Source organism: Capra hircus, chromosome 26 (assembly GCF_001704415.2).
Source record: "Capra hircus breed San Clemente chromosome 26, ASM170441v1, whole genome shotgun sequence".
NCBI classification, from domain to species: domain Eukaryota; kingdom Metazoa; phylum Chordata; class Mammalia; order Artiodactyla; family Bovidae; genus Capra; species Capra hircus.
The window spans coordinates 11,111,627-11,138,192 of NC_030833.1; the positions used below are offsets into that span (position 1 = coordinate 11,111,627).

At 36.4% G+C, this 26,566-nt stretch overlaps 1 protein-coding gene across 3 annotated transcripts in view; it reads right to left on the reverse strand.

Moving 5' to 3' along the window:
• The window catches only part of WDR11 (WD repeat domain 11), a 54,883-nt gene that overhangs the window by 20,463 nt on the left and 7,854 nt on the right, over positions 1–26,566 (reverse strand). For 2 of the 3 annotated variants that reach the window (XM_005698548.3, XM_005698550.3), the window contains 10 exons: positions 26,296–26,469; positions 23,712–23,898; positions 20,952–21,117; positions 20,452–20,566; positions 17,848–18,043; positions 17,453–17,556; positions 14,027–14,203; positions 11,000–11,084; positions 4,382–4,488; positions 2,341–2,416 (listed from right to left, as the gene is read on the reverse strand). In XM_005698548.3, the coding sequence (XP_005698605.2) occupies positions 2,341–2,416; positions 4,382–4,488; positions 11,000–11,084; positions 14,027–14,203; positions 17,453–17,556; positions 17,848–18,043; positions 20,452–20,566; positions 20,952–21,117; positions 23,712–23,898; positions 26,296–26,469 (1,387 nt within the window). The remainder of the gene's footprint in view (positions 1–2,340; positions 2,417–4,381; positions 4,489–10,999; positions 11,085–14,026; positions 14,204–17,452; positions 17,557–17,847; positions 18,044–20,451; positions 20,567–20,951; positions 21,118–23,711; positions 23,899–26,295; positions 26,470–26,566) is intronic. The other variant, XM_005698549.3, reaches the window with a different exon arrangement.

Sequence of the window (26,566 nt, forward strand, 5' to 3'; positions counted from 1 at the left end):
TGACCTCAGACAAACCATGTGACCTTTTGAGTTTTAGTCTACTTACCTTTAAAATGGTGTTAATAATACCTGCCTCATCAACCTCGCTAAATACTACAAGGATAAAGAAAAAGGGACAGCACACATGAAAGGATTTTATAAATCACAAGGGATTATGTAAATGAAATATGTCACACTTTTATTATATCTAATATAAAAACAAGTAGAGACATGCATGTAAATAACTAATATAAACAAAAGAGAACCTGGTAAATGCTATAAAGATTCACTATGAAAGCTGATATTAACTTTGACAATAGGGAAATGGCATTCTAGGCAGAGTTACAAGTGTGATAAATGGCAAAAGACAGAAAAGGAGACAGGGTGTGTGGGGGAAATGTGCTACTTGAAATGCCGAGTGTGTGAGATGAGAACAATCATCGTGAGAAAGAAGATTAACATGCGAATTTTGGATTCACATTAAAAGCCCTAAGACATCCTAAATGCAGTGCTATCGTGAATACAGATTCATTCTGTAGAGAACAGGGGATCCTTGAGTTTTGAGGCAGTGGTGATAATGGGACCAGATGTTTAAGACGTATTAATTTAGCAGGTTTGTGTACAGTCAAGACTGACGAGAAATAGACAAATCTGGCATCCAAATATTTTGAGCAATTATCAGACTTTTTCATGGCAGGACTCCCTTACATTTGAAAAAATTATTGATTATCTCCCCCAAAGAACTTTTGTTTATGTGGGTTTTACTGATATTTTGCCTGTGAAAAATTAAACCTGACATAATTATAAACTATATTTATTTGCTTAAAATGAGTAAAGAGAAAACAACTACCAAAATGGCAGATGAAAACATAAGCCATGTTGATAACTGCATTAAATATGAATAACTTAAACACTGCAATTAGAAGCAGAGATTATCAGATCAAATAGTAAAATAAGTCCCATTATATGCTCTCTTTCAGAAATCAACTTTATATACAAAGACAGAGATAAGTTACAAATAGGAGGAAGGAAAAAGATATACCAGGCAAATACTAATCAAAAGAAAGCTAGAGTGTCTATACTAATCAGACAAATCAGATTTAAGCTTCTGAGAAAAGACAAACAGGTTATTTCAGTAATAAAGCAGCCAGTAACAACAAGATATAAGCATGGCAGTCAGTGGAACAGAAAACAGAAAACCACAAAGAAAAATGAAAGAAGCCCAAAGGATTTTCTTTGAAACAGTTAACAAAATTGATTGACATAATTTACTGATATACAGAGAACAAAGTAGTGATTACAATAGGGAAAGACACAGGGGAGAGGGTAAAATGGGTAAAGGAGATCAACTGTATGGCGACAGAAAATAAAATTTGGATGGTGAGCATGTTGTGAAGTATAGATAATAGAAGTAGAAATATAGTGTTGTACACATGAAGCTTATATAATGTTATAAATAAACATGTCAAACTATTTTAGTGTATGAATAATTGAAAACTGAAATTAACAGAAGAAAATATATAATTTATAATAGCATCAAAGAAAAAGCAAAATATAATTCACAAATGATGCACAGGACCTGTATACTGGAAACTACACATTATTATTGAAAGAAATTAAAGAAGAACTAAATAACTGGAGAAATACACCATACTCATGAATCACAAAACTTGCTAAGATGTCAGTTCTTCCCCATGTTGATCCACGGACTCAATGCAATCACAATCAAAATCCCAGTAAGCTTCTATGATAAAACTGGTTAAGTTGATTCTAAAATTTATATGGAAATGCAGAGATCCTCAAAAAGCTAAAGCAATGTTAAAAACAATTTCATTGTGCTTACTAATTCTTTCTTTGTTCTTCTGATTAGTTTTCAGTCAATCTCTGTTGTCAATGATTCTGCTTTACATATATTTTTCCTTGGAACAAAAAACTTCTAGAATTAGAGCTAAGTTATAAATAAGGAAAATGAGTTCTTTCACTCAATAAGCACATACTGAGGTAGAGGCTGAACAAAGAACTTCACCAAATAACTAACATTTCTTAGTGAGTAACAGGTACTTCTATCAATATAGCTATAGTTCAACAAAATGGGGTTACTCGTTTTACCAATCTGATGAAATGTTAAGATTCAGATAAGTCATCTTGTCTTATGGTGACTTATCTGAATGGAGAATTAAAAGCAACAGCAACTTAATTTTACAATTAAAATATTTTCTGTGATACAGCTGCACAATTTGCTGCCACTAAGAAATTCTATGCACACGCATGCATGTTCTCATTTCCTTAAAGATAAAAAAAAAAGAAAATGCTTGAGATTCCTTTGTGATAACACCAGATTTTTTTTAAGCTGACACTTACTTCAAATGAGATACTTTAATCATTTCGATGGGCGACTCATCATTACCTCGTTCACCACGGAAAGCAATGCTCCTGCCTTTAATTGTAAAATTAAACAAAATGTAAAAACAACACATGAAACGCGTAAGAAACTAAAAGCTATACCAATGTAATTTGATCAGTGGTACCTTCTCGACTCCTCCTCACTCCTCCATTTGCTTTAAGCTGTTTCTAATGATCTAAATCCAAAACTAAATCAAAAGTATTATAAGACCAACACTGTATTACTTGCATTCAAATATCTACTTTATAAAAGGATATTTTCATTTTTTATAGAATTTCTTAACGCCCTTCTGTGGTACCTTTCAAATAATTTAATTTTAGAAATTTAGAAACATCAATTTCCAAAGTTCTAAGGCATCTATGGTAAAGCAATTATCTACTATAAAAACTACTTGTACATTCAAAGTATTATAAACATTTTCCATGTTTACAAATATTAACTAATGGGGAAAACACTCTTTGAATAGATATTTAAGATTTCTTGTCCCACGTGCAAAATACTCAACTACAATATTTTGACATGTTCCTCCAAAGGTCTCTATAAACTGAAATTGGGGAATATTAAGAATGAGTTAACAGCCAAAGAAGTTAAACAGTTTTCTACAACTAAAAAAAAAAATTAACAAGTTCTACCTTATGTTTGAAAAAATATTTTAATAGCATCTCCTAGATTTCTATTTACATTAAACAAAAGAGAGAAGAGACTCAATTCAAAGACAAATGGATGCCTACATGTCTCCCTGCTCTTCAAGGCCATCACACTGAATCTCACTAATATTATTCGCCAAACACACTACACCCTTTCCTGGCTCTGCTAGTCTGCTGGTCTCCTTAGAAGACAAGCCTGTAAAAATCTGTAATTTATAAACTTAAATGTCCTACCTAAAAAAAGTCCGTATCTTTTACTTAGAAATCTGTTTGTTCGTCAAAAAGAAATCTGTGAAAGACAGATTCTGAGTTATCTAAGAGTTCTGAACCTGAGCTGATGGGAAAAATGCACAGGCATGTTTTTAGTGGATGATACTACAGGACAGCATTTATCCCTGGGCTACCATGTGACTGCAGTGACCAGTGTCAGTTTACCGACAAATCAGGAATGCAGGGGTGCGGGTCACCAGGCAGGTCATTTCCAGTTAGACTGGAGCAACACTGGACTAACAGGAGCTAGGTCTCTGAGGCTTAGTAACATACTCTGATACGTAAGAACTATAAATTGGAAACATGTATTGACAATACAAGGAAGCAACCATAAACATGATTTACTACACACACATATAACTTCTGGTTGAAGCTACATACATTCATATTGCTAAGCCATTAAAAAAACTCCCCATAATTTTGTGAAAAAAAACAAAACAAAACAAAACTTGAAATCATTCCATGTGCTGTATAAAAAATAATATAAAACCTTCACCTTACTCTGCTTTTAAGTTCTTATTTTGAAACTCACTGGGTTGCAGGTTTTTAACAATTGTGAACAAGTTACTTTACTGGAATATTCCCTATTGTAATGCCTTTAAACTTCTAAATTAAGTTTTCCTACTAGTCTGCCAGAGAATATCAAAAGTTTCAAAGCTGAGCATTTTACAACGATCCTTGTAAGATTTTTAAGGGTTTCCTAAAAAGGCCAAAATTTTTTAAAAAGATTCGAAAGAAGTGTAACTACAAAGATTTATTTTAAAACTGTACTTCTGGTTATCTGGAACAATGTACTTGGAAGTAGAACTGATATCCCATTTATGAATCTGTCCATTTGGGCTAATGGTACTCCATGGACTTGTGTTAGCACAATTTGCAAACAAACAATGATGAGTCTTTTCTAAGTCAATTATTATAGAGCAACCAAAAAATGAATACATAAACATAAAATATATAAAAATGAATACATAAGAAAAAAATTCCAAGGTGAAAGAACTTAGAACACGTCTTCTAAACAGTAGCCTCTCTGATCAACATGATGGTACCATTTTAAATATTTTAATAGTCTAAATATACAAACCTGTTGGAAGATCAACCAGTTGAAGTTCATTTCTCACTAATCCCATGTTGTTTGGTGTTGAGGTAGCAAAAGAAAGAAAACCAGTTAAACTCGTCCATTCAATACCCCTATATAGAGAAATTAAACAAAGATTAAAATTCTTTGTTTGAAAAATTTATTTGAAAATTAAGTTTTTTCTATGTCCTAAATTTTATTATACAAGTTAATTAAAGAACAATATTAATACAATATCTGAGAATTATATATTTCCAACATGTAAAAAATTATTTCTAATTAAAACTTTATCTCCAAAAATAGCTCAGTTATCAGAAGTCATGGCATTAAAATGACTATTAAAATCTGGCAAAGAAGAGCACCAGATCATTGCCAAGAACTCCATTGTTTAAAACAAGTGGTATAGAAATATTCTGAGCAGACTGCTTAAAGTTAAGTACATGAAGGAACTTTATCAAATTTTATCAAAATTCCTAGCTGGTTAGGAAGCCAAAATTCCTGAAGAAATACAGACTGAACTGTTAGATTGGAAGAGGGTGAATGCTCGAACAGTTTATCAATTAAAGAAAAGCACAAAATAAAAAAAATAAACATGTATTACAAGGCACTAACCTATCAACCTAATGCCCTGTGAGTTCCATTTCCTTGGGACTGGCAGTGTGAGTCCATGTTTTTTTTCACTGACATAACTGGCTTAACCATCAATGGAAAATGAGGGGACTCAGGACATGTGAATTCATCACAGTAGTCACAAAAAGAAGGGAGAAACACTATTATTACTCTACACTACTTACAAGGTAATGGGGTTTCCCTGGTGGCTCAGCAGTAAAGAACCCGCCTGCTAATACAGGAGACGCAGGTTTGATCCCTGCCTTGGGAAGACCCCCCGGAGAAGGAAATGACAACTCATTCTAATACTCTTACCTGGGAAATTCCATGGACAGAGGGGCCTGGTGGGCTACAGTTCATGGGGTCACAAAGAGTCTCTACTACACAAGGTAACAGAGCTGGCTGGGAGACAAGTCTAAACCTCTGTTCTATATGCAATTGCTCATCAGCACTTATAAGACAATATAATATCAATGGCTGCTTTCACAGTACAACGGCAGGGCTGAGGAACTGGGCCAGAAACTTTATGGCCTACAAAGCTTAAAATATTTGCTTCTGTCCTTTATGGGAAATGCCTGCTGACTGATCTAATTTTTCCATGTCTACTCTAATTTGGAGGCTACTGCTCGAGTGAGCATGACTGCTCTGGCAGCCTCTCACCTGCCCAAGAAGAGGTGTGATGGCTCCTGCGTCACATCCACGCTGCTCTGTGATCTTCAAAGCTACCCAGCAACACAGGTACCTCCCAGTCATCTGAACCTGTCTGTTAGTTCAATAAGAGTAACTTTTTCTCACTGATCCCTGTGTATCTTATCTGTCTACTTGTCTTTTCTCAGAGGAGCAAAGATAATCCCAAGAGAACTGAAAATGACATTTGCAAGAGCTGGGAATTCCTGTTGTTATCAATTTATACCTCTTTAGATGTAAACTTATATTGAAACAATCAAATTAGAGTGCTGAAAACTGAGTACTCATCGGGATTTTCATGCCTGGAGTGGCCCCTTCTCCTCCTCTCCTCGACCACTACCGAGTTCAAGTCCCAGCTCCAGCACTTACTGGCTCTCTGCTCCTCTACACCTCAGCTCCCTCCTCTGCTGTGCAGGGGTGCCAACACTGGGTGCATTAAGAAGGCCGACACAGAGTCCGCGCTGTACGGACTCATCATCACCATCAATTACTCTTTATTTCGAGATCTCTAACTCAAGCCGTGTTTTTTTTTTTCATTAAGCCTCTCCATGAACTACACTCAAGCCACAGCCATAGTGCCTACAATCTAAGTTGGCTAATTATTCACTGGAACAGTCCCTTTGTCTCTTGTTTCTCTTTCTTTCCCCTAACATGGAGTACTCATTAATTTTTCTATTTAGAGTGAGCACAATGAGAGAAGCAGCATTTTGGACTTCTGCTCTCTACATAAGTCTGGTAGGTACAATCAGATCTGTTTACCCACAGAAACCTTAAGATATACTTTTCAAGTCTTGTTGATGGAAATCTGATACTCCGGTATAGTGATGCCGCTATCTCTAGATAGGAAAAATTTCAGTCCTCTCACTTTTCAATTATTATGTTAAGGATACATCTGTTAAGTACCCCATAAATGCTGTTGCCAGTGCTATTAAGTACCCAGGACATGTGACCAACTTGCCAGGCTAGGGAATACAGCTGCAAATGAGGCAGACTTAACTGCTGTCCTTCAAGAGCCCTGCGATCTAGCAGGAAAGAGAGATTATACAAGTGCATCTGGAGTTATCTATCACAAAAGGGAGCACTGCCAAGTTTAACGGGAGCTTGCACGAGTCACACAGAAATCTGGTCTCACGGGCCACACAGGGCTTCCTGGAGAAACATTAAAGCTGAGACTCAAAGGGCAAATAGGATTTTGCCCGAGAGCCTGAAAAGCTGAGGAAGCAGTGCAACTGATGGAGAAGCACTGCCCTAGACTGCGCTCTCTCAGGAGGGAGGTGCCTGCCCTGGCAATCCAAGCACATGACAGCTACTCAGCGAATTCTGTCAGATTAAAAGAATGATGTCCAAAAAAGCCTACCACGCCTCCTTATGTTTCTAAGTGCCGTTCATACCCAGAGAAGGGCTTTCCCCACTGTTTACAGGCTGCCCCAGTGCTGAGGAGATAACAGAACATGGGCGGCTGCTTATTTATAATTGAGCACCACAAGTATATTGCTTGTGAACAGATTCCAGCAGCAGCTTGTATATCTGACTCCTACTGATCGACTAAAAAAAAAAAAAATCGCGTTGGACTTCAAAGTGTATGAGATAAGGAGGAGATTATTTCTCAAAAGAAAAGAATGAAAACTCTTGTTAAACTGCTGAGCACAACACTGCTCCCAGGATTAGAAAATCACTGTCCATCTAGGTTTAATCATACACTGAGCTCTATTAAAAACAACTTGTAAGAACTGTAGCTCATGTTCTGACTCAGATAATCTAAGTTGGTTTTGTAGCATTCCTCACTATTGAACAACTATAGCCTTAAAATCTACCAACAGATGTTCAGGCTCTGGCTCTTACAGAGTCCCAAGTTCTACCTGCACTGGGGATGCTACACTGGCTACCTCCCAACACCAGGTAGTCTGAGGGGAGCACACACTTTCTGAAAAGCTTTGAAGTTCTATAATGATATGAAACTAAAGTCTGCAAATTTACAGATGAACAAAATGGAGATCATTTTACTTTCCACAAATAACTCAATGTACTCAAAGCAATACTGAGTCCATCAGTGTTCTGATACCCATATACATTTTAACAGTTTTTGACAATGAACATAGTATTGGGCTATATTATTGTAATTTTAGTCTACAGGACAAAGATACCAACTAATAATATAAAAACTCTAATAATCTAAGAAAACCTATATGTACCACTCCACATTGTTTACTTCTAGGTATCTTCCACTGGATTATAAGCCTCCAAGATTTTGTCTGTTTACAGGCATAGAGAAGAGATTCAATATAGATTTCATATTTATAAAGTGTAACTGGTTAAAGCATCATGGTTTTGACAAACACACAGATATAAACTATCTATAGTTAGGTAGTCCCAGGCCATGTGTATGCGTAAGACTGAAGTACTTAAGATTAGGTGGTTTTAAAAAACACATTTAGTACAGGGTAGAAAAACCGCCTTTTAAAAGTTGGCCTTTAATTTGCATATGAGTATCTAGAATGTATTGGGTTTACTGCTAGTAAGTTGAGCAATTTTTATAACACATCTGTGAAATTTTCATAATGGTTTTTAATTATAATACTATAATTGCATTAATTGAAACACAAAGACAGCAGTATTTTAGCATCCTCTTGAGCACCATCTCTGAATGTAAAATGTGAATTATCTTTAAAATAGCAATTAAGAGGAAAATTTATATTTAAAAAATGAGCATACTTACGAGATCATTCACAACACTAGCCTGACTGAGTAGCATACCCTCGAGAGTTATTTGGTACCCCAAGCAACACTTTATAAATAGTTTTTGTGTCAATAACAAATACTACCATAATGTGTAAATCATGTTCTTAGTGACATCTACAACCTGAGCAATCCAGAATAACCATCTTACTTATAGCAAACAGCTCACTGATTAACTAGCTATTATGTCTTTATTAAAGACTTCATATTGTGGTGATCATTTCACCACACATATAAGTATTATTACACTGTACATCTGAAACTAATATATCTTACTGCACCTCAATGTAAATAAATAAGATTTCAGTGTTCAGAAAAAGATGAAAATGTGCTTGATTTCCCAGAAGCATGTACCAAATTCTTGGTATTAATCTTGGCTCAGTCAACATTTTTATCTTACTGCCAAACTGTTTCCAACTAATCTACGTGAATTTTTTTATCTGAAGACCCAGCACAAGGATGCTACGAGCTCAGTTCTGAAGCCTAAAAGGCCTAGACTGAATTGCATATATCTTTTTCACAGATGACTCTATAATACTGTTTCTTCTTCTGTAAATTGGGAATAATAATAGAGCCTACTGCATAGAGCTGTAGTGAGCAATCAATAAAACAATGAAAGCAAAGTATTAACATTTAACATAATCCTCAGAACAAGTATTGATTAAATGATGAGTTTTGACTCATTGCTGTTTGCCATAAAAGGGAACGATGCACACAAAATCCAAGAGTGAGAGGAAATGTCAATACACGTGGGAAAGAAAGGGAGAGAAAAGGAATCAGTGGCAGCAGAGACTACTGAAAGGAGAGAAGATGACCAACAGTCTGAAAGGATCCCAACAGATACCTGATGCTTCTGAAGACATTATCCCCCATGTAGGTGTATTTAGGGAGATACTGGGGGGCGGGGGGAATAGCATAAAGTGGCAATAAACAGTCACTTAGGCTGTACCGAAAGATCATGCATTTGAAAGATTAAATCAACATTAACTCTCAGAAAGTGAAGAGGAACTAAAAAGCCTCTTGATGAAAGTGAAAGAGGAGAGTGAAAAAGTTGGCTTAAAGCTCAACATTCAGAAAACGAAGATCATGGCATCTGGTCCCATCACTTCATGGGAAATAGATGGGGAAATACAGGAAACAGTGTCAGACTTAATTTTGGGGGGCTCCAAAATCACTGCAGATGGTGACTGCAGCCATGAAATTAAAAGATGTTTACTCCTCGGAAGGAAAGTTATGACCAAACTAGATAGCATATAAAAGGAGAGATATTACTTTGCCAGCAAAGGTCCATCTAGTCAAGGCTATGGTTTTTCTAGTGGTCATGTATGGATGTGAGAGTTGGACTGTGGAGAAAGCTGAGCACCAAAGAATTGATGCTTTTGAACTGTGGTCCTGGGGAAGAGTCTTGAGAGTCCCTTGGACTGCAAGGAGATCCAACCAGTTCATCCTAAAGGAGACCAGTCCTGGGTGTTCACTGGAAGGACTGTCATTGAGACTGAAACTTCAGTACTTTGGCCACCTCACGTGAAGAGTTGACTCACTGGAAAAGCCTCTGATGCTGGGAGGGATTGGGAGCAGGAGGAGAAGGGGACGACAGAGGATGAGATGGCTGGATGGCATCACCGACTCGATGAATATGAGTTTGGGTGAACTCTGGGAGTTGGTGATGGACAGGGAGGCCTGGCGTGCTGCGATTCATGGGGTCGCAAAGTGTCAGACACGACTGAGCGACTGAACTGAACTGAACTCAAACTTCCATCACAATCAGAAGTTGTGATACTTCAAGCACTGACCCTTCCCATTTAGAAAATGCATTTATTCAGAATAATGTATACACTAAGGGTTCACTAAGAATTTTAATATATACATGAGGCCTATAATTTATATAATGCACAGAAGTAAGAAAATAGCCTGATAAATCTGTTCCAGAATCATCCATAAATAACCAAAAATTAATAAATTTATATTTTACATGTGTAACTTTATAATCCATCATTACCAGGGCAAAGAAAATAATATAGTCATGTGATCAGAAAAATAATGCTATGGAGCAGGTAGGTATGTACTTTTTTATTTTTATTGGAGTGATATATAATACTTTAAAACATAAAGCAAGAGGCTTCCTTCTGTCCTGTTAGCTTTCCCTCAGATACTTCTGCATTCAAAGAGCTCATGAAACAGATCATATATCAAATGAAAGAATAAATGAGATTAATTAAAAATTAAAGTGACTTTACTCAAATTTTTCATCAGAAGTCCTACTATAAGATCTTTACAGAAATGGAAAAAAACTATATAAACTGGAACAAGGGAAGAGAATTATATCCAGTAAGAAAATAGCCTAGAACTTAGGAGAAATAAATAAGATGTAGAAATAAAGTAAGGAAAAATTCTTCACTGAATTAAGGTCCTCTATGACTAAACAATTAGTACTCATCCTTGATGAACATAGCCATTAGTTGGACAAGAATATCTATTATTCAAAGCTTTCAGTCAAATAATCACTGCAGAGTATTCCATGTAGAAAAGTCCATAAGAACTTTTTTGATATTACATATGTTTATGAGCTCAATATCCCAATGACAGACTCACTTGACTTCACATGAATGGATGCTTAACTCCTTGTGCAGCAGCCCACTGGTGAGATGGTACACCAGGATGGAACCATTGCTTGTACCTATCAAAATGACATGATAGAGGAGATTTAATCTAGTGGAAGTTTCATATCTAACAAAAGTCTTCTCTCAAGATTTCAATCATTTTAAAACATCTATCTTTTATAAAAGGAACCTAAGGTAGGTGTGAAGGAAGAGTATATTTCTCTGTCTTCCCTCTTTTCAAAAATGGGTCTAATCTCACGGACTCTGTGCTGTGTTGTAATCAGTCACTCAGTCGTGTCCACCTCTTTGCGACTCCATGGACTGGAGCTCTCTAGGCTCTCCTGTCCATAGGATTTTCCAGGCAAGAATACTGGAGTGAGTTGCCATGCCCTCCTCCAGACAGTCTTCTCATCCTACGGATCAAACCCAGGCCTCCCACATTGTAGGCAGATTCTTTACCATCTGAGCCACCAGGGAAGCCCAAGAATACTGAAATAAGTAGCCTATCTCTTCTCCAGGGTATCTTCTGAACCCAGGAATCGAACCAGGGCCTCCTGCATTGCAGGCAGATTCTTTACCAGCTGAGCTACTAGGGAAGTTCCATGGACTCTGTAATCTTACCTAAACCCAGAAACAGCAAAATCTAATTCAATACACACAAAATTTGATGATGCACTTTCTTAAACTTTTTGAATGTTTATTATTATAACTGGTCCTCAAAAACACAACCGTGCAGAACTCATTAACCAGATTTTTCTAATTTTCTTTACAAAGATTTTTTGCTCTGTCTTTAACATTAAATACATCATAAAGAGATGATAAAGTACAGTGGCTAACTGTGGATTTTACAGTTAAAGAAGCCAAAGTTTAAGCCCTGGCTCTGCCCTACACTCTTGCAGTTTTCTTGCCTGCACTGCAAATCTATTTATTTATTCATTGGGGATTAAGTGAGAAACGTATGTGTAAAACACTTAGTACAACACTCACCACCATGTAAGGATGTGATTATTATTATTACTGTAATCACTGTATTATGATTTGTAGTGATTATTATACCTAAAGCTTTTCACAGTCTCACGTAATCAGTCTAAAATTTAACTAGAAGGGACATGGCCACTTGAGAAAGTAATATTTTCTTCAGAAATTAAAGTTTCAGCCCTTAATATGTTTTTATAAGTGAAGCAAGAAAAGTGAACAATGTTAGTGGTTGTACAATCGCTCTCTCATTACATATGACTGAAAGAATTAATGGATTCATACAAAGCAACAGATTGTAGATAATGTGAAAGTGAAAGAGAAAGTCACTCAGTTGTGTCTGACTCTTTGCGACCCCATGGACTACATAGTCCATGGAATTCTCCAGGCCAGAATACTGGAGTGGGTCGCCTTTCCCTTCTCCAGGGGATCTTCCCAACCCAGCATTTTAAAAAATGCTAGGCAAATTCCAATCTTGGCTAACTTGCTGAATAAAGCTTCAGAAACTTCTTGCAAAACTATTCAAGAGAAATATGGTATTATAACTTTATATTTATTACCTATGCCACAATATCTTCTAGTTCTAGTCCTGAGAAAATATCTAAATTACTCAAACTTTTCAATTAGCAAATGTTCAAAATAATTATATGATTTCTATATTCTGTACATTTTGATGTCAAAACTATGATTTACAGGCCCTAGAAGGAGAAGTAAATCCAGCTGAGCTCTGTTTGTGTTTCCTAATGACTCTGGAAGACTTCAGGCACATATATTTTTCGCTTTTACTTTGCTATTATACTAAATTCAATAAATGACTTGCTATTCACTATATACCACTATAATATAGCTTATTCTACAATAGAAATCTCAGATTCTGATCAACTCTTATTACCTAACTATCTCAAGACATAATTTTCACCAAGAAATTAATAAAATCCTAATTGACAAATAAGGTATACTGACATTCAGAGACATACATTCTATATACATTGACAAATTCCAACTGAAATTTCAATAAGAGGTTTAATATGAATCAATAGTTTCTAGAGCAAAAATTAAACATCTATCTGTATTTATATAAATCTGGATACCTATAAGCACAGATCACCGAATCTTAAATTCAAATCACTTTCAAAAGATGATAATGGAAAAAAATGGGGAAATAACAGTACCACCAAACAGTAATACTCAAATGAGCCATTAGGTCTCACAAGCCAGCCACTGAGCTAAGACACAAGGGCTGCAAGATACATGTGATCAGATTTTCATTTTAGGAAAAAAAAAACAAAAGAATCACAAATCACTTGTTTAGAGAACTGGGAAAAAACAGAAGTCAAACCAATAGCATCTTAAGAAAAGTAATGACAATTTCAAACAAATATTCTATTTTTCAAAATTTTAGAGAAATGAATTTTTAACCTTATATACTTAAAAGCAAATTAAAATTGGGTTTTCTCTGTAAAAGAAACCAGGTTAATCATATTACCATGAAATTACTGTGACAGTAAGCTGAAACCCAGATGTTAAAAAATCTAAAACATAAAAATTGCAATTTCAACCCAGAAGGCAAATTTTTAGTTTACAAAGACAAGAGCCACTTTGAACAAAATAAAACCAGATTTAACATACAATTCTTAGCAAATATAGATTCTTGCTGTTACTAAATATTAACTCTGACCACATTATTAGTTAACAAAAACTCAAAACAAAATGACACGTACAGGAGAGCTTGAGACGGTCCAAGAAAAGACAAGCAGTCTGGTTTCAGCATCACACAGGAACTACCCTCCTGACCTTTCAGAAACACATCCATGGTGTCAGAATCTCTGTCATCTGCCACCAGTGAATGAGTTACTGTTGTGATTTAAAAAGATTAACAGGAGAGGGGAAAAAAGCATTTCAAGATGAGTATTTACACAATTTCATGGAGCTTCTTCCTCCATTTAAAGCATTCTAAAGGAGAATACAGGCTTTTCTAATAATCAGGAAACTTTAATGTCTTAAAAATGTAAAATAGACATTAAGAGTTAAAACAAGAACTCACCAACAGCAAGCAATGGCTGATACATCTTGATGTTTTTTGTGGTCAATGGGGGGCACATCCGGATAGCGAACTGTGGGGAGGGCAGTCCTGAGAGCAGACCTGTTAGCAGGAACTTGAGCTGCACTTCCTGCAGAACGGAGCCTTTGGGATGTTCTTCCCCAGCAATTGCACTCTGCCCTGGTTTGTGATAAAACAAACAACAAAAAAATACATTAACTGCAACATATGCTAATCTTAAAATCTAAAGGAACTTCACAGTGGAAGTACTCTTCAGATGTCACATAGCACTCTGAGGGCGCAGCTATACACTGGGTCTTATTTAGCTACGGGACTTAATTTGCATCATCTAATATCTCAAAGGTTAAATTACTCCAGAGTATTGCTATCCATAATGAAGGGGCCTTGGTCTTCTAAGAAACACTGTTTTAGCCAAAGTTGCTGGCTTCAGGGCATCAAAGGCAAATCGAGAAGGACTAGGGTTAGAGAAGTTTCTGTACATGACAGATTATAGCATATTCCCGTCTCACTGCCTTCCTTAAGGGTTATGTTTTGATTTGATGCTCTTTAAAGTGCACATAAAATTGGTAATCACAAATAGGTTCAAAGAGCTCAAACCAGTCAAACCTAAAGGAAATCAACTCTGAATATTCACTGCAAAGACTGATGCTGAAGCTGAAGCTCCAATAATTTGGTGACCCGATGCGACGAGTTGACTCACTGGAAAAGACCCTGATGCTGGGAAAGATTGAGGGCAGGAGGAGAAGGGGATGACAGAGGATGAGAAGCCTAGGTGGAATCACCAACTCAATGGACATGAGTTTGAGTAAACTCAGGGAGATAGTGAAGGACAGGAAAGCCTGGCTTTTTGCAGTCCATGGGGTCACAGTCAGACACGACTTTGCAACTGAATGACAACAAAATGTGACAACAAAGAGTGCAGCAAAATTGAAACTTTAACTCACTGATAAGGGTTTAAAATATTTCTTCCTTTGTATGTGTTAAGTTGCTTCAGTCCTGTCCAACTCTCTCTGACGCTATGGACTACAGCCCACCAGGCTCCTCTGTCCATGGCATTCTCCAGGCAAGAACACTACAGTGGGTTGCCATGTCCTTCTCCAGGGAATCTTCCTACCCAGGGATCGAACCTGTGTCCCTTATGTCTCCTGCACTGGCAGACAGGCTCTTTACCACTAGCACCACCAAAAGACTGGGATAAAGTTATCATACAAGAATATGTGTGAGTGTATGTGCATGTGTGTTTATCACAGGTGGTGCTACTGGTAAACAATCCACCTGTCCATGCAGAAGACACAAGAGATGCAGGTTCAATCCCCTGGGTCAGAAAGATTCCCTGGAGTAGCAAATGGGATCCCACTCCACTATTCTTGCCTGGAAAATTCCATGGGCAGAAGAGCCTGGCTGGCTACAGTCCACAGGGTGACAAAGAGTTGGACAAGACTGAGCACAAGCACATATTAGTGCATATGTGTGTACATATACATATACATATATATATATGTACACACACATATACACATATTGTGAAAAGGAAAAATGTAAATAATTATTTAGAGTGGGTGATGGGATTCTAAATAAACCTCTTAAACCCGTCAAGTTGTTTTAGTAAAATGCTATTATAAAATCAGTAAGATATACACAAAAAAAGGATCAATCTGAATAAATGATCCCTTAGGATAAGCCATACAACTGATACTCATTTTTAGTAACAAAGATGGGGTCTAAAGCAATGGCAACAAGTAGGTGCCATGTTTACCAACTTTTGGCAGCTTAGAGCTGATTCCAGGAAACTGCATATTTCTCATCCAGCATTTTCTATGTGAAGTGATTCACAAAGTAGGGCAGATTAGGCCTTAATAAGCAACAGCCTTTATTCAATGAATATAAATCAGACCTCTGTACTTAACTGAATTGCTTTCAATTATCACTAAGTACATAGTGAATTTCAAATTAAAAGTTTAAAGTTTTAATTAAAATGTTTTCAAGTAACAAAGATTTAATTATTTAATACTTTCAAATCAACAACATTGTCAAGAACTGCTATATAATCTGTACCATTCTGTCCCCCCAAAAATGTAATTTATATCACTTAGATACCTAAACAGCATAAAATTTCAAACTCCTATGGGCTTCATATTACTGATTAGTTCTGTGCATGTGAGTTCATAATTCTTTTCACTTTAATAGTTTATGTTAAGTGAAGACAGGGTCAATTAACTCAGAAAATTATGTTACTGAAAATAAATTTTGCAAAACAATTATGTGTCTGAACTTCTTCATAGGGATTTATGTTTGAAAGGTGAAAAGAAAAAATTTTAAGTATGTAAGTTAGCATTAGTGAGCACAAAGAGTCCAAAACTGGCAGGAATTATGAGAATACCAGGGTATGGAGAGGTCAAACCTTGCTTTGGTCACAGTGAAGCAGCCAGGACTAGAGGCCACGGCCAAGAAGCAGACTCCAGACTGGGATGATTATGAGCACATTTCCACTGACTGGCTGTGTACTTTGGGGCAAGTTTTTTAATCTCTCCTGGTCTTAGTTCCCACATATATAAAATGGAAATAATAATAATAGTACCTAGTCCGCAGGCTTGTCGAGGTATTAAGTAGAGAATTTGGCACAGCATTTAATATAGTACTAAGCCCCCAATAAATGTCATCTCTGATTAAGATCAATAAGCTAACGCTCTTCTTTCTAGTATATCATTTATCTTCATAGCATTTAAACAAACAAAAAGAAACCTAGTAAATAATGTCCATGTTTAATTACATTATGGAATAACAAATAATGGTAAAGAAAATCCTTTATAAACCACTGGCCACAATTTTAAGTGAATTACATGTCAACTCCGTTTGGCATATTTATAATTCCTAGTTGTATAATATTTGAAATCACCAACCCTCATTCTTCCTTGACTATAATCTGGCTCTATAATAACTAGATAAGTTTGAAATAATATTTTATTTGCAAATAAATATTTGGTGAAAGTAAGAATTCCCAACATAAATATAAGAAAATGTAAGTCAAGAAGATGACTTTTTTCTAGTATTGCTCAGTTAATTATTTCTTCAATAACTATTTATTGTACACCTAGAATGGGCAACACCCTGTGCTGAGTGCTGGGGATGCAAGGCTGAGTTAAGCTCTGTCCCACCCTTGTGGTGCGTATAACCTACGGGAAGAAACAGACAAGTAAAATCACGATGACAATCGGCAGATAACTATTAGGGACCACATAAATTTTATTTTATACCCCTCTGGTTTATTCAGAAAAGAACAAAGTTACATTTTAGTTTTCTGAAGTACTAACTTTGATTTAATAGTAACAACAATTACTGACTATTAATTTTGTCCTTCAAAAAGTATACCTAACATGGAAGTCAGAAGGGGAAAAAAAAGTGGCTTACCAATCATGTTATCTAAGGAAAGGTCTGGGAGTTTATTCTGTAGGATTCCTCCAGGAATTCCACAGAAAGACACTGGTGAATACAGAGGTGACAGGCCAGAACTGCTGCAAAGATATAATAATTAGACAGTTCTTACATGTTTACAGTCTGCATCATATGTTAGTAACTCAGACTACTAACTTTCTATCATAGTATTCTATCCATTTGTTACACTAATCATTAATCTAAACCACAAGTGAAATATCTCTAGCAGGTTTACATAATCCACTTATAATCTAATGTCTAAATATTTTTTACAGAAAAAGGCCTTGCTATTTTTATATGATTCTGGCAATCTTAAAAAGGCAGGGAGGAAGCAAAGCAAAACAAAAAAGAGATCCTATTGGTTCATTTACCTGCTCCGTGAATTCCGATTACAAACAGCCGACTTCAGTTCCCATATCATGACCCTCCCATCGCTCACTATGAGGGCAGCTGCATTCTCATTAACCGGACAACACACCATACTGAAGGGACGGACAGTTTTTGTCACCCTGATTGCATCACACTGGCTTCGTAGGTCATAGGTAAGCTCCTGGACAGGATCTGGATCTTAACAAGAGTATTGTTTTCTTTAAATATTAGAAAGCAACCATATTCATGTCACTGCTACTTGTTTCAATGTAAATAATACCACAATCAAAAAGAACATCATCCCTTCAACTAAAGCAAAGTTTGTCAAAAATGGCTTCCCTGTGTTTACAATTACTAATTTCTTCAGGATATAAGACAATTAACTTAGTGACTGTCCACACCAAGTTTAGTGTCCAAAACAGCAATTATCAAAATAGATTATTTAATATTTTTTAAATGAAGAAAATCTTTCAAAAAAAGACCAACAGATATATGATTAAATAATGAACAGCCCACCTGTAGCCTATCATAATTTCCTGTGCTCTACATCACAATGGTGTGATCACTCACCTAGAGCCAGACATCCTAGAATGCAAAGTCGAGTGGGCCTTAGAAGGATCACTATGAACAAATCTAGTGGAGGTGACAGAATTCCAGCTGAGCTATTTCAAATTCTAAAAGATGATGCTGTGAAAGTGCTGCACTTAATATGCCAGCAAATTTGGAAAAAGCAGTGGCCACAGGACTGGAAAAGATCAGTTTTCATTCCAATCCCAAAGAAAGGCAACATCAAAGAATGTTCAAACTACCACACAATTGTACTCATCTCACACACTAGCAAAGTAATGCTCAAAATTCCCAGGCCAGGCTTCAATAGTACATGAACTGAGAACTTCCAGATATTTAAGCTGGATTTAGAAAAGGCAGAGGAACCAGAGATCAAATTGCCGACATCCACTGAATCATAGAAAAAGCAAGAGAATTCCAGAAAAACATCTACTTCTGCTTCATTGACTATGTGAAAGCCTTTGACTGTGTGGATCACAACAAACTGTGGAAAATTCTTAGAGATGGGAATACCAGACCACCATACGTGTCTCCTGAGAAATCTGTATGCAGGCCAAGAAGCAACAGTTAGAACCAGACATGAAACAAGAAACTGGTCCCAAATTGGGAAAGGAGTACATCAAGGCTGTACATTGTCACCCTGCTTATTTAACTTATATGCAGAGTACATCATGTGAAATGTTGGGCTGGATGAAGCATAAGCTGGAATCAAGACTGGCGGGAGAAGAATCAATAACCTCAGATATGCAAATGACACCATCCTTATGGCAGAAAGTGAAGAGGAATTAAAGAGCCTCTTGATGAAAGTGAAAGAAGAGAGTGAAAAAGATGGCTTAAAACTCAACATCTAAAAAATGAAGATCATGGCACCCAGTCCCATCGCTTCATGGGAAATAGATGGGGAAACAATGGAAACAGTGTCAGACTTTATTTTCTTGGGCTCCACAATCACTGCAGATGGTGACTGCAGCCATGAAATTAAAAGAAGCTTACTCCTTGGAAGGAAAGTTATGACCAACCTAGACAGCGTATTAAAAAGCAGAGACATTACTTTACTGAAAAGGTCCATCTAGTCAAAGCTATGGTTTTTCCAGTAGTCACGTTATGGATGTGAGAGTTGGACCATAAAGAAGGCTTAGCACTGAAGAATTGATGTTTTTGAACTATAGTGTTGGAGAAGACTCTTGAGAGTCCCTTGGACAGAAGGGAGATCAAATCAGTCAATGATAAGGGAAATCAGTACTGAATATTCATTGGAAGGACTGATGCTGACACCAAAGCTCCAATACTCTGGCCACCTGATGCAAAGAACTGACTCACTAGAAAAGACCCTGATGCTGGGGATGATTGAAAGTGGGAGGAGAAGGGGAGAACAGAGGATGAGATGGCTGGATGGCATCACCGACTCTATGGACGTGAGTTTGAGCAAGCTCCGGGAGTTGGTGATGGACAGGGAAGCCTAGCATGCTGCAGTCCATGGGGCTGCAAAGAGTCGAACATGACTGAGCGACCAAACTGAAGAGTAAGCCTGAAAATGATTGTATTTTACAAAAGATGTGAAAGTCACTTTCACCTTTACACAGCACATCATTCCATAAAGACATCAGTTTTATTCTCCAGGATAAGATTGGAAAAGACAGCCGAATGCCCTGAAGACTTATTACCCTCTGTCACCTTACCATGGAAGTGACACAGGTTTAAGACATTCCTTGCTAAAGCAGAAGAAAAGTCAAAGGGGTGTAATAATAAAGGTATATACAAGGTTGGACTCGTGTAAAAGAAATAGTCACAAAAGATAACATGTGCTTGGCTCATGGATACAGTCAAAAAGGGATTACAAAATACTACTATTTTTGCTGCATACAGGAGGTGCACTGTTATAATACCCAGAGATTATCTTGGGTTTGTGCTTTCTTATGTCTCATACTATAACTGGGATTATCATTAACTCCATGCTTTGGCTAGTATTTGCCACATAAAGCTTTAAAAAATAATTCTGAAAAAAAATAAGTGAACATTATTGTGAGATATAAACTTACCTGGTTCCTCATTTGAAGTGGTGAAAATACTACTGTAAGATCTTCGAACACGTAAGGTTATACAACCATTTTCATGTAGGCAAAATAAACCATCACGTTGAAAGCAGGGAATTACCTTTAAATAGATGATGTATTTATTTTTTAAAACCATAGATTTTAAAATTATATATACAGTGAGACTCATAAACTCATATTTACAGAATACGGGCAAAAAAACAAAAACACAAAAGCACACATATAATCCCCTAATTCATCAATCCTAAAAAATTTGTCTTTATTCGTGTAACTTAAATAGTTCAGTATCTATCTCCAGATCTGTCAGTAGAATTTCTAGGGTTAAATCAAACCAATCAGAAGTCCAGAAAAATAAGGAATGTAAAATAACATTGTCAATCTTTAAATAAAAAGAAAAGAAGTGAAACTAATGCAAAAGTATAGATTATTTTCTCTATATAATTCATAATCAACTTTTGGTGATGTAATTTGTAAGCTGTAGATACCTGCAGAAAAGGAACTCCTGTTCGCTCTATTGCAATCACACCCACTGTCTGATTCACCTCAAGATCAAGGATTAAAATCTCACGAGGATAGAGCAGCAACATGTGATTCCTTTTGGAAGGCAGGTATGCCAACTGAAGGCAATCATTGAGAGTTATGAATTCTGCACTGGAAAAAGTAAACATTTACTTCAGGCATCAAGAAATGAGTCAGACTCACATATGAACATATGTACAAAACAGATATAGACCCACAGACACAAAAACAAACTTATGGTTACCAAAGGTGGGGTGGCCGTGAGGGAGGGATAAATTAAGAGTTTGGGATTAGCAGATACAAACTACTGTATATAAAATAAACAAGGTCCTACTATATGGCTCAAGGAACTAGATTCAATATCCTATAATAAACCACAATGGAAAAGAATATGAAAAAGAATAGTAATATGTATAACTGAATCACTTTGCTGAGTGTGTGTGCAGGTGTGCACGCACGCGCTGCGTCACTCACTCAGTCATGTCTCACTCTTTGCAATCCCATGAACAGAGGAGCCTGGCAGGCTACAGTTCCTGGGGTTCTCCAGGCAAGAATACTAGAGTGGGTTGCCATTCCCGTCTCAGGGGATCTTCCTAATCCAGGGATAGAACCCACGTCTCTTGCATTGCAGGCAGATTCTTTACTGTCTGAGTCACTAGGGAGGCTCCATATAATATAATATGTATAAGTGAATCACTTTGCTGTATATCAGGAACTAACACAGCATTGTAAATCAACTACACTTCAATTTTTAAAGATGAATCAGATTTTATTCATATCAGAAAAAGCTAAAAAAGGATTGAATTTTGTACTTTTCATATAATAACCATCAACGAGAATGTACAACTGTCTCCTGAAATAACCAACATGAGCTAGCATCTAAATATTAGATCTCTCCTTTGTGCCAAAATCCAAATTATGACAATAACACTAGATAGGCTGGAGAGATGTTTCTAAATCATTGAAAGTTTAAAGTAAACTAGTAAGTCTACGATATGAGATGGTAAGTGACAATACTATACAGCACTCATAAGGTAGTACTGTCATTCTTATTTTGTAATCAGAAGTACTAGATGGACTGCTAAAAAGCAGCCTTGGGATTAAAACAAAAGCATTTAGAGTAATTAGGGCTAGAGAACTGGATCAGGAGTCAATGGACTATCTGTTTGGCCTTGAGCAAGTCACTCCCTCTACTCTGCCTTCCTTCACTCTTCAGCTGTCTTAAAGATTTTTTGGAACGAAGTTGGGTATTTTATTCACTTACCACAGAATTTTCTTCTGTGTAAATAAAAGAGATGAAACAATATGAGGATTGTAAAGACTGTTGAAGAGTCTCAAAAATCATTTCAGTAATTCGTGATTGTTGTATATACTTAATCACAACTTTGTATTTATAATAAATTTACATATTTATTTCAATAGGAATGGGCATATAATTATGTACCATCTTCTTTTTACATAACAATTTTATTAAGGTTTTGAAATTTAAAGTAAAGTTAGATCAGAGGACCATGGAGAGGGATGTGGACTGCATTAAAATTCTGGCTCTGCACTTCCCAGTTGGGCAAGCTTAAGTAACAAATTTAAAACAATGTAAGACTCAATTTCCTCACACAGATGAACATATGATTCATGAGAGAAAATACAGTATGTAGGTCTAAGTTATAAAACTATGCAGCTTAAAAATAATTATTTATGATACAGAGTTACTGAAAAAGAAATAAGTTCTCAAGTACTTAAGGAGTAATCTTCAATCGTTTCAGCATAGGGTGGGGGATAAATTAGGGATAAATTTAACCAGCCTATGGTTTAATATATAAAACTGATATTTACATATCAATTCAGAATTTATAGAGCAATTTGTATTTTACCACATTTGTCAGGTAATTACCCACAAAGTCTAGATAGAATAATCTTAGTATATTAAAAATAAAAGCATTTTTAAAATGAATTCCAAAAAACTACCAAAGCAATAAAAATATAAGAACCACAGCACTGGGAAAAAAATAGAAATCTATTTTTAATGCATAAAATTAGTCCTTCAAAGTAAAATTTTATTCAGTTGAAATTTCTGAAATAAACAAAAATATAGCATTTACCAAAAGAATGCTTATTAAGTATCAGATACTATGATAAGGACTTAAGTTTCTGAATCTATTAATCTTTATAACAGCCCTATGAAACGCTTTAACACACTATCTTGGCTGTTGGAAGAGTGAAATCTGAGAAAGATTAAAATATACTCCAAGTCACAGAGCTACAGTTCCCCTAGAATCTTGGCCCTTAACCACTATGGGAAACCATCTTTACATGCAGAATAAAAACATTTATATTTTACTGGCTAATGACATTACACAGCATTTAAGTCAGGAAAATGTATTTAAAATCATAATCCAGCTTTTGCCCCCCAGTTTTTAATGTGTTCAGTGGCCCCCACCTTAGAATCGTTCTCTCTCACTTTCAGGAGTCAAAGATGTTCACTGAAAATTAGTGGGGGTTGTTTACTGCATTACTGGCAACAAAGGAACCATGCTAAGTGCTAAATCTCTTCTTAGAGGAGGAAACAAAAAATATTTTTCCTTTTTACAAATTCAAAATTAGAAACAAGAAAGGGTAACATGAAGAAGAAAATCAATCTTAATACATCTCCAAAAATGATATTTTCAATGAACAGATGAACACTGAATTACACGAATGTTGCTGCTAGTTTTATACTTGCAACTTACCTAGGTTTCTCTTGAGTGATTAAGATTTTCACTTTATTAAGAGCCTTCTTGGCCCCTGTGGCTGCAGCCAGCTTGTTGTGAGCTGGGCTGGAGTGTGGACTGGATATGTAAACTTTTTTCCCAGGGCCTGAGGGAGGCTTGGATGGAGAGAAATCTGAGATGAATACAATGCCCTCGCTGGTGAGTACTGTACTGAGAGAAGTGAAACTCTGATTAAAGTTTAATCAAGTTTAGCATAGAGTTTTATTCCAATACATTTTTGAGAGCGAGGTAATGATAATTTTAATAATAAGGAACTGGCAGTGTTATGCAGACATAACATAACGGGAATGTTCTCCAAGTTAAACGGAAACAGGTGGTCCATTACAATTCATCAGAGGCCTCCAAGCTCAGCACTCAAAATTAATGTTTTATATTAAAAAGATATCAGAAGGTTACTGGCAGAAAGAACAAATGTTTGTTCTTCCAAATAAATTCAGTGTACAGACTTTCATTAGAAACCTTTCCTCATTATATCTCATAATTTCAAAATCCAAAGACTTTCAGAATATAAAATTCACAGAAGAGGGAAAAAAACCCATATACGAGGTTCTTCATATCACACTTGGCAAATTCAAATATTTAACTTGTTGATACTAATTTTTTATCATTATCATGAGTTGCTCTGTCTAAATTTACTTCCTTTTTCTTCTCGAGTGTCAAACTGAAGCTTGGGATGTACGAAGAGTGTTTTCACTTAATATCTAGAGTAAAAGTGCCAACAGTGGCTTACTAAGTGTACAGGAAACAGAAATATTTTATGCTTTTTTATGACTGAAAAAATAATCCCCCTCACAACTGGGGCCGACTAACATCTGCTGCTGCTGCTGCTAAGTCGCTTCAGTCGTGTCCGACTCTGTGCAATCCCATAGATGGCAGCCCACCAGGCTCCCCCGTCCCTGGGATTCTCCAGGCATAAACACTGGAGTGGGTTGCCATTTCCTTCTCCAATGCATGAAAGTGAAAAATAAAAGTGAAAGTGAAGTGCTCAGTCGTGTCTGACTCCTCACAACCCCATGGACTGCAGCCCACCAGGCTCCTCCATCCATGGGATTTTCCAGGCAAGAGTACTGGAGTGGGTGCCATCGACTTCTATCTGATCATAAAAATCTTATCTACCCTGGCTCTTGGCAATGAGTGAGGCTGCTTTAAAGACAGGGGACAAACCATTCAAGAATTATGACAACCCCAGCACATTCGATGAGCAAGTCAAAGATGTTAGGTCAACTGATGCTTTGAAATTTCGTGCTTTCATCAACTAAATTACAGAGATGCAGTAAATTAACCTGAAGCTGTGTCTCCATTTCAGATTATAGAAGGCATCCTTCAAGGTCGAAGTCTGTCCCCTCCTTTTGTGATGTCCTCACTCCCTGACTCTGTCAGCTAAGCCTGCTCTCCTCAAAGCACATAATGCCTTCATAGCACTGCCTTCCATAGCAACCTAGTGAGTGCATACATATGTTCACATATACACATTTACACATACAAAGCCTAAACACACCCTATTGCAGTTATTTATACAGCTGTGTTTCCCATTTTAATTTCTACTTGTCTGACCTTCTGTCCCTCCATCAACTCACATACCCCTCAATAAATATTGGAGGATACAAGTTGGAATTCTGAGTCATTCAAATCCAGGGAAAACATTCTTTACCATAGTAGATTCCCTCATCTCTTTGAAGTTGTTTATCAAATATCAAAATGAAGCCTACCTTGACCACTTTATCTAATACAACAAGCCCACTCCCACTCCCTTTATCTTGTTTTATTTTTTATACCATTCATAATACATTGCAGTGTACTAATTCATTAAGCTTATAGGTTATCACCTAATTCTTGCTCACTAGAATGCAAACTTTATGAAGGCAAGAATCCTTTTGGTTTACTGATATATTCCAGGCTCCCAGAACACTCCTGGCATATAGTAAGTAAAAGCTCAAGAAATATTTGTTGGATAACTGAATAAAAAATATTTTCTAAATAATTTGGTCACAAAAATATCTGGCTAGAATCTAATTTTTAGATCAGTGGCTCAGTAAAACATTAAAGTATATTGGCAAAAACAGTCTCTGCAAGAAAAACCTCCCTTGGGCTTAGTCTATTCCTGACATGCATCTGTTTATGGCACTCAAAAGGCTTGGAATGAATTAGAACAATATTTTGAAAAGGAAGAAATGAATTTGGCCACAGACTAAATGAAACCCTTGACTCAGATTCTTTTGATGTTCCTAGAAAAAAATTTAATTAAGTCTGACTTAGAATAACACAGCAACTCTCTCATTCTCTGACTAATCTAATTCTGATCACAAATTCCATACACTGAAGGTCTAGCTTGCTGATTTAAATTTCTAATCATCAGAATACTTGCAAAATATATGGGTTATGATTTAGTAACTGTCCTAGGAGCTGAAAAGATATGAACTAGATGTGCATCTCATTTTAAGATGTATGATGGGTGTGTGTGTATGTGTATCTTATGCATATAGCATTAACCATATATATTACAAATACCTCAATCCATTTTCCACAAGAAACTAGTACTCACAGGTTAAATGTGAGGGATCAAAAGGATCAAAAGAAAAAGAAAGAATGTTATCAGCATAGCTCTTCTTCCAGAGTTTGGTGCCAGTATCTGCATTCCAGAGCACAATGTAATTTGGCGGATGGATAGCAAGCAATAAATCCCGGGAAGCATCTTGATTCCATAACCACTGAACATCTGCAAAGACCAGATAAATAAAGACAAAATTCAGAAATCACCCACTTTAAAACACTTGGTTAATGTATCCTTTATATCTAGTTGTGTATGTGTTTTC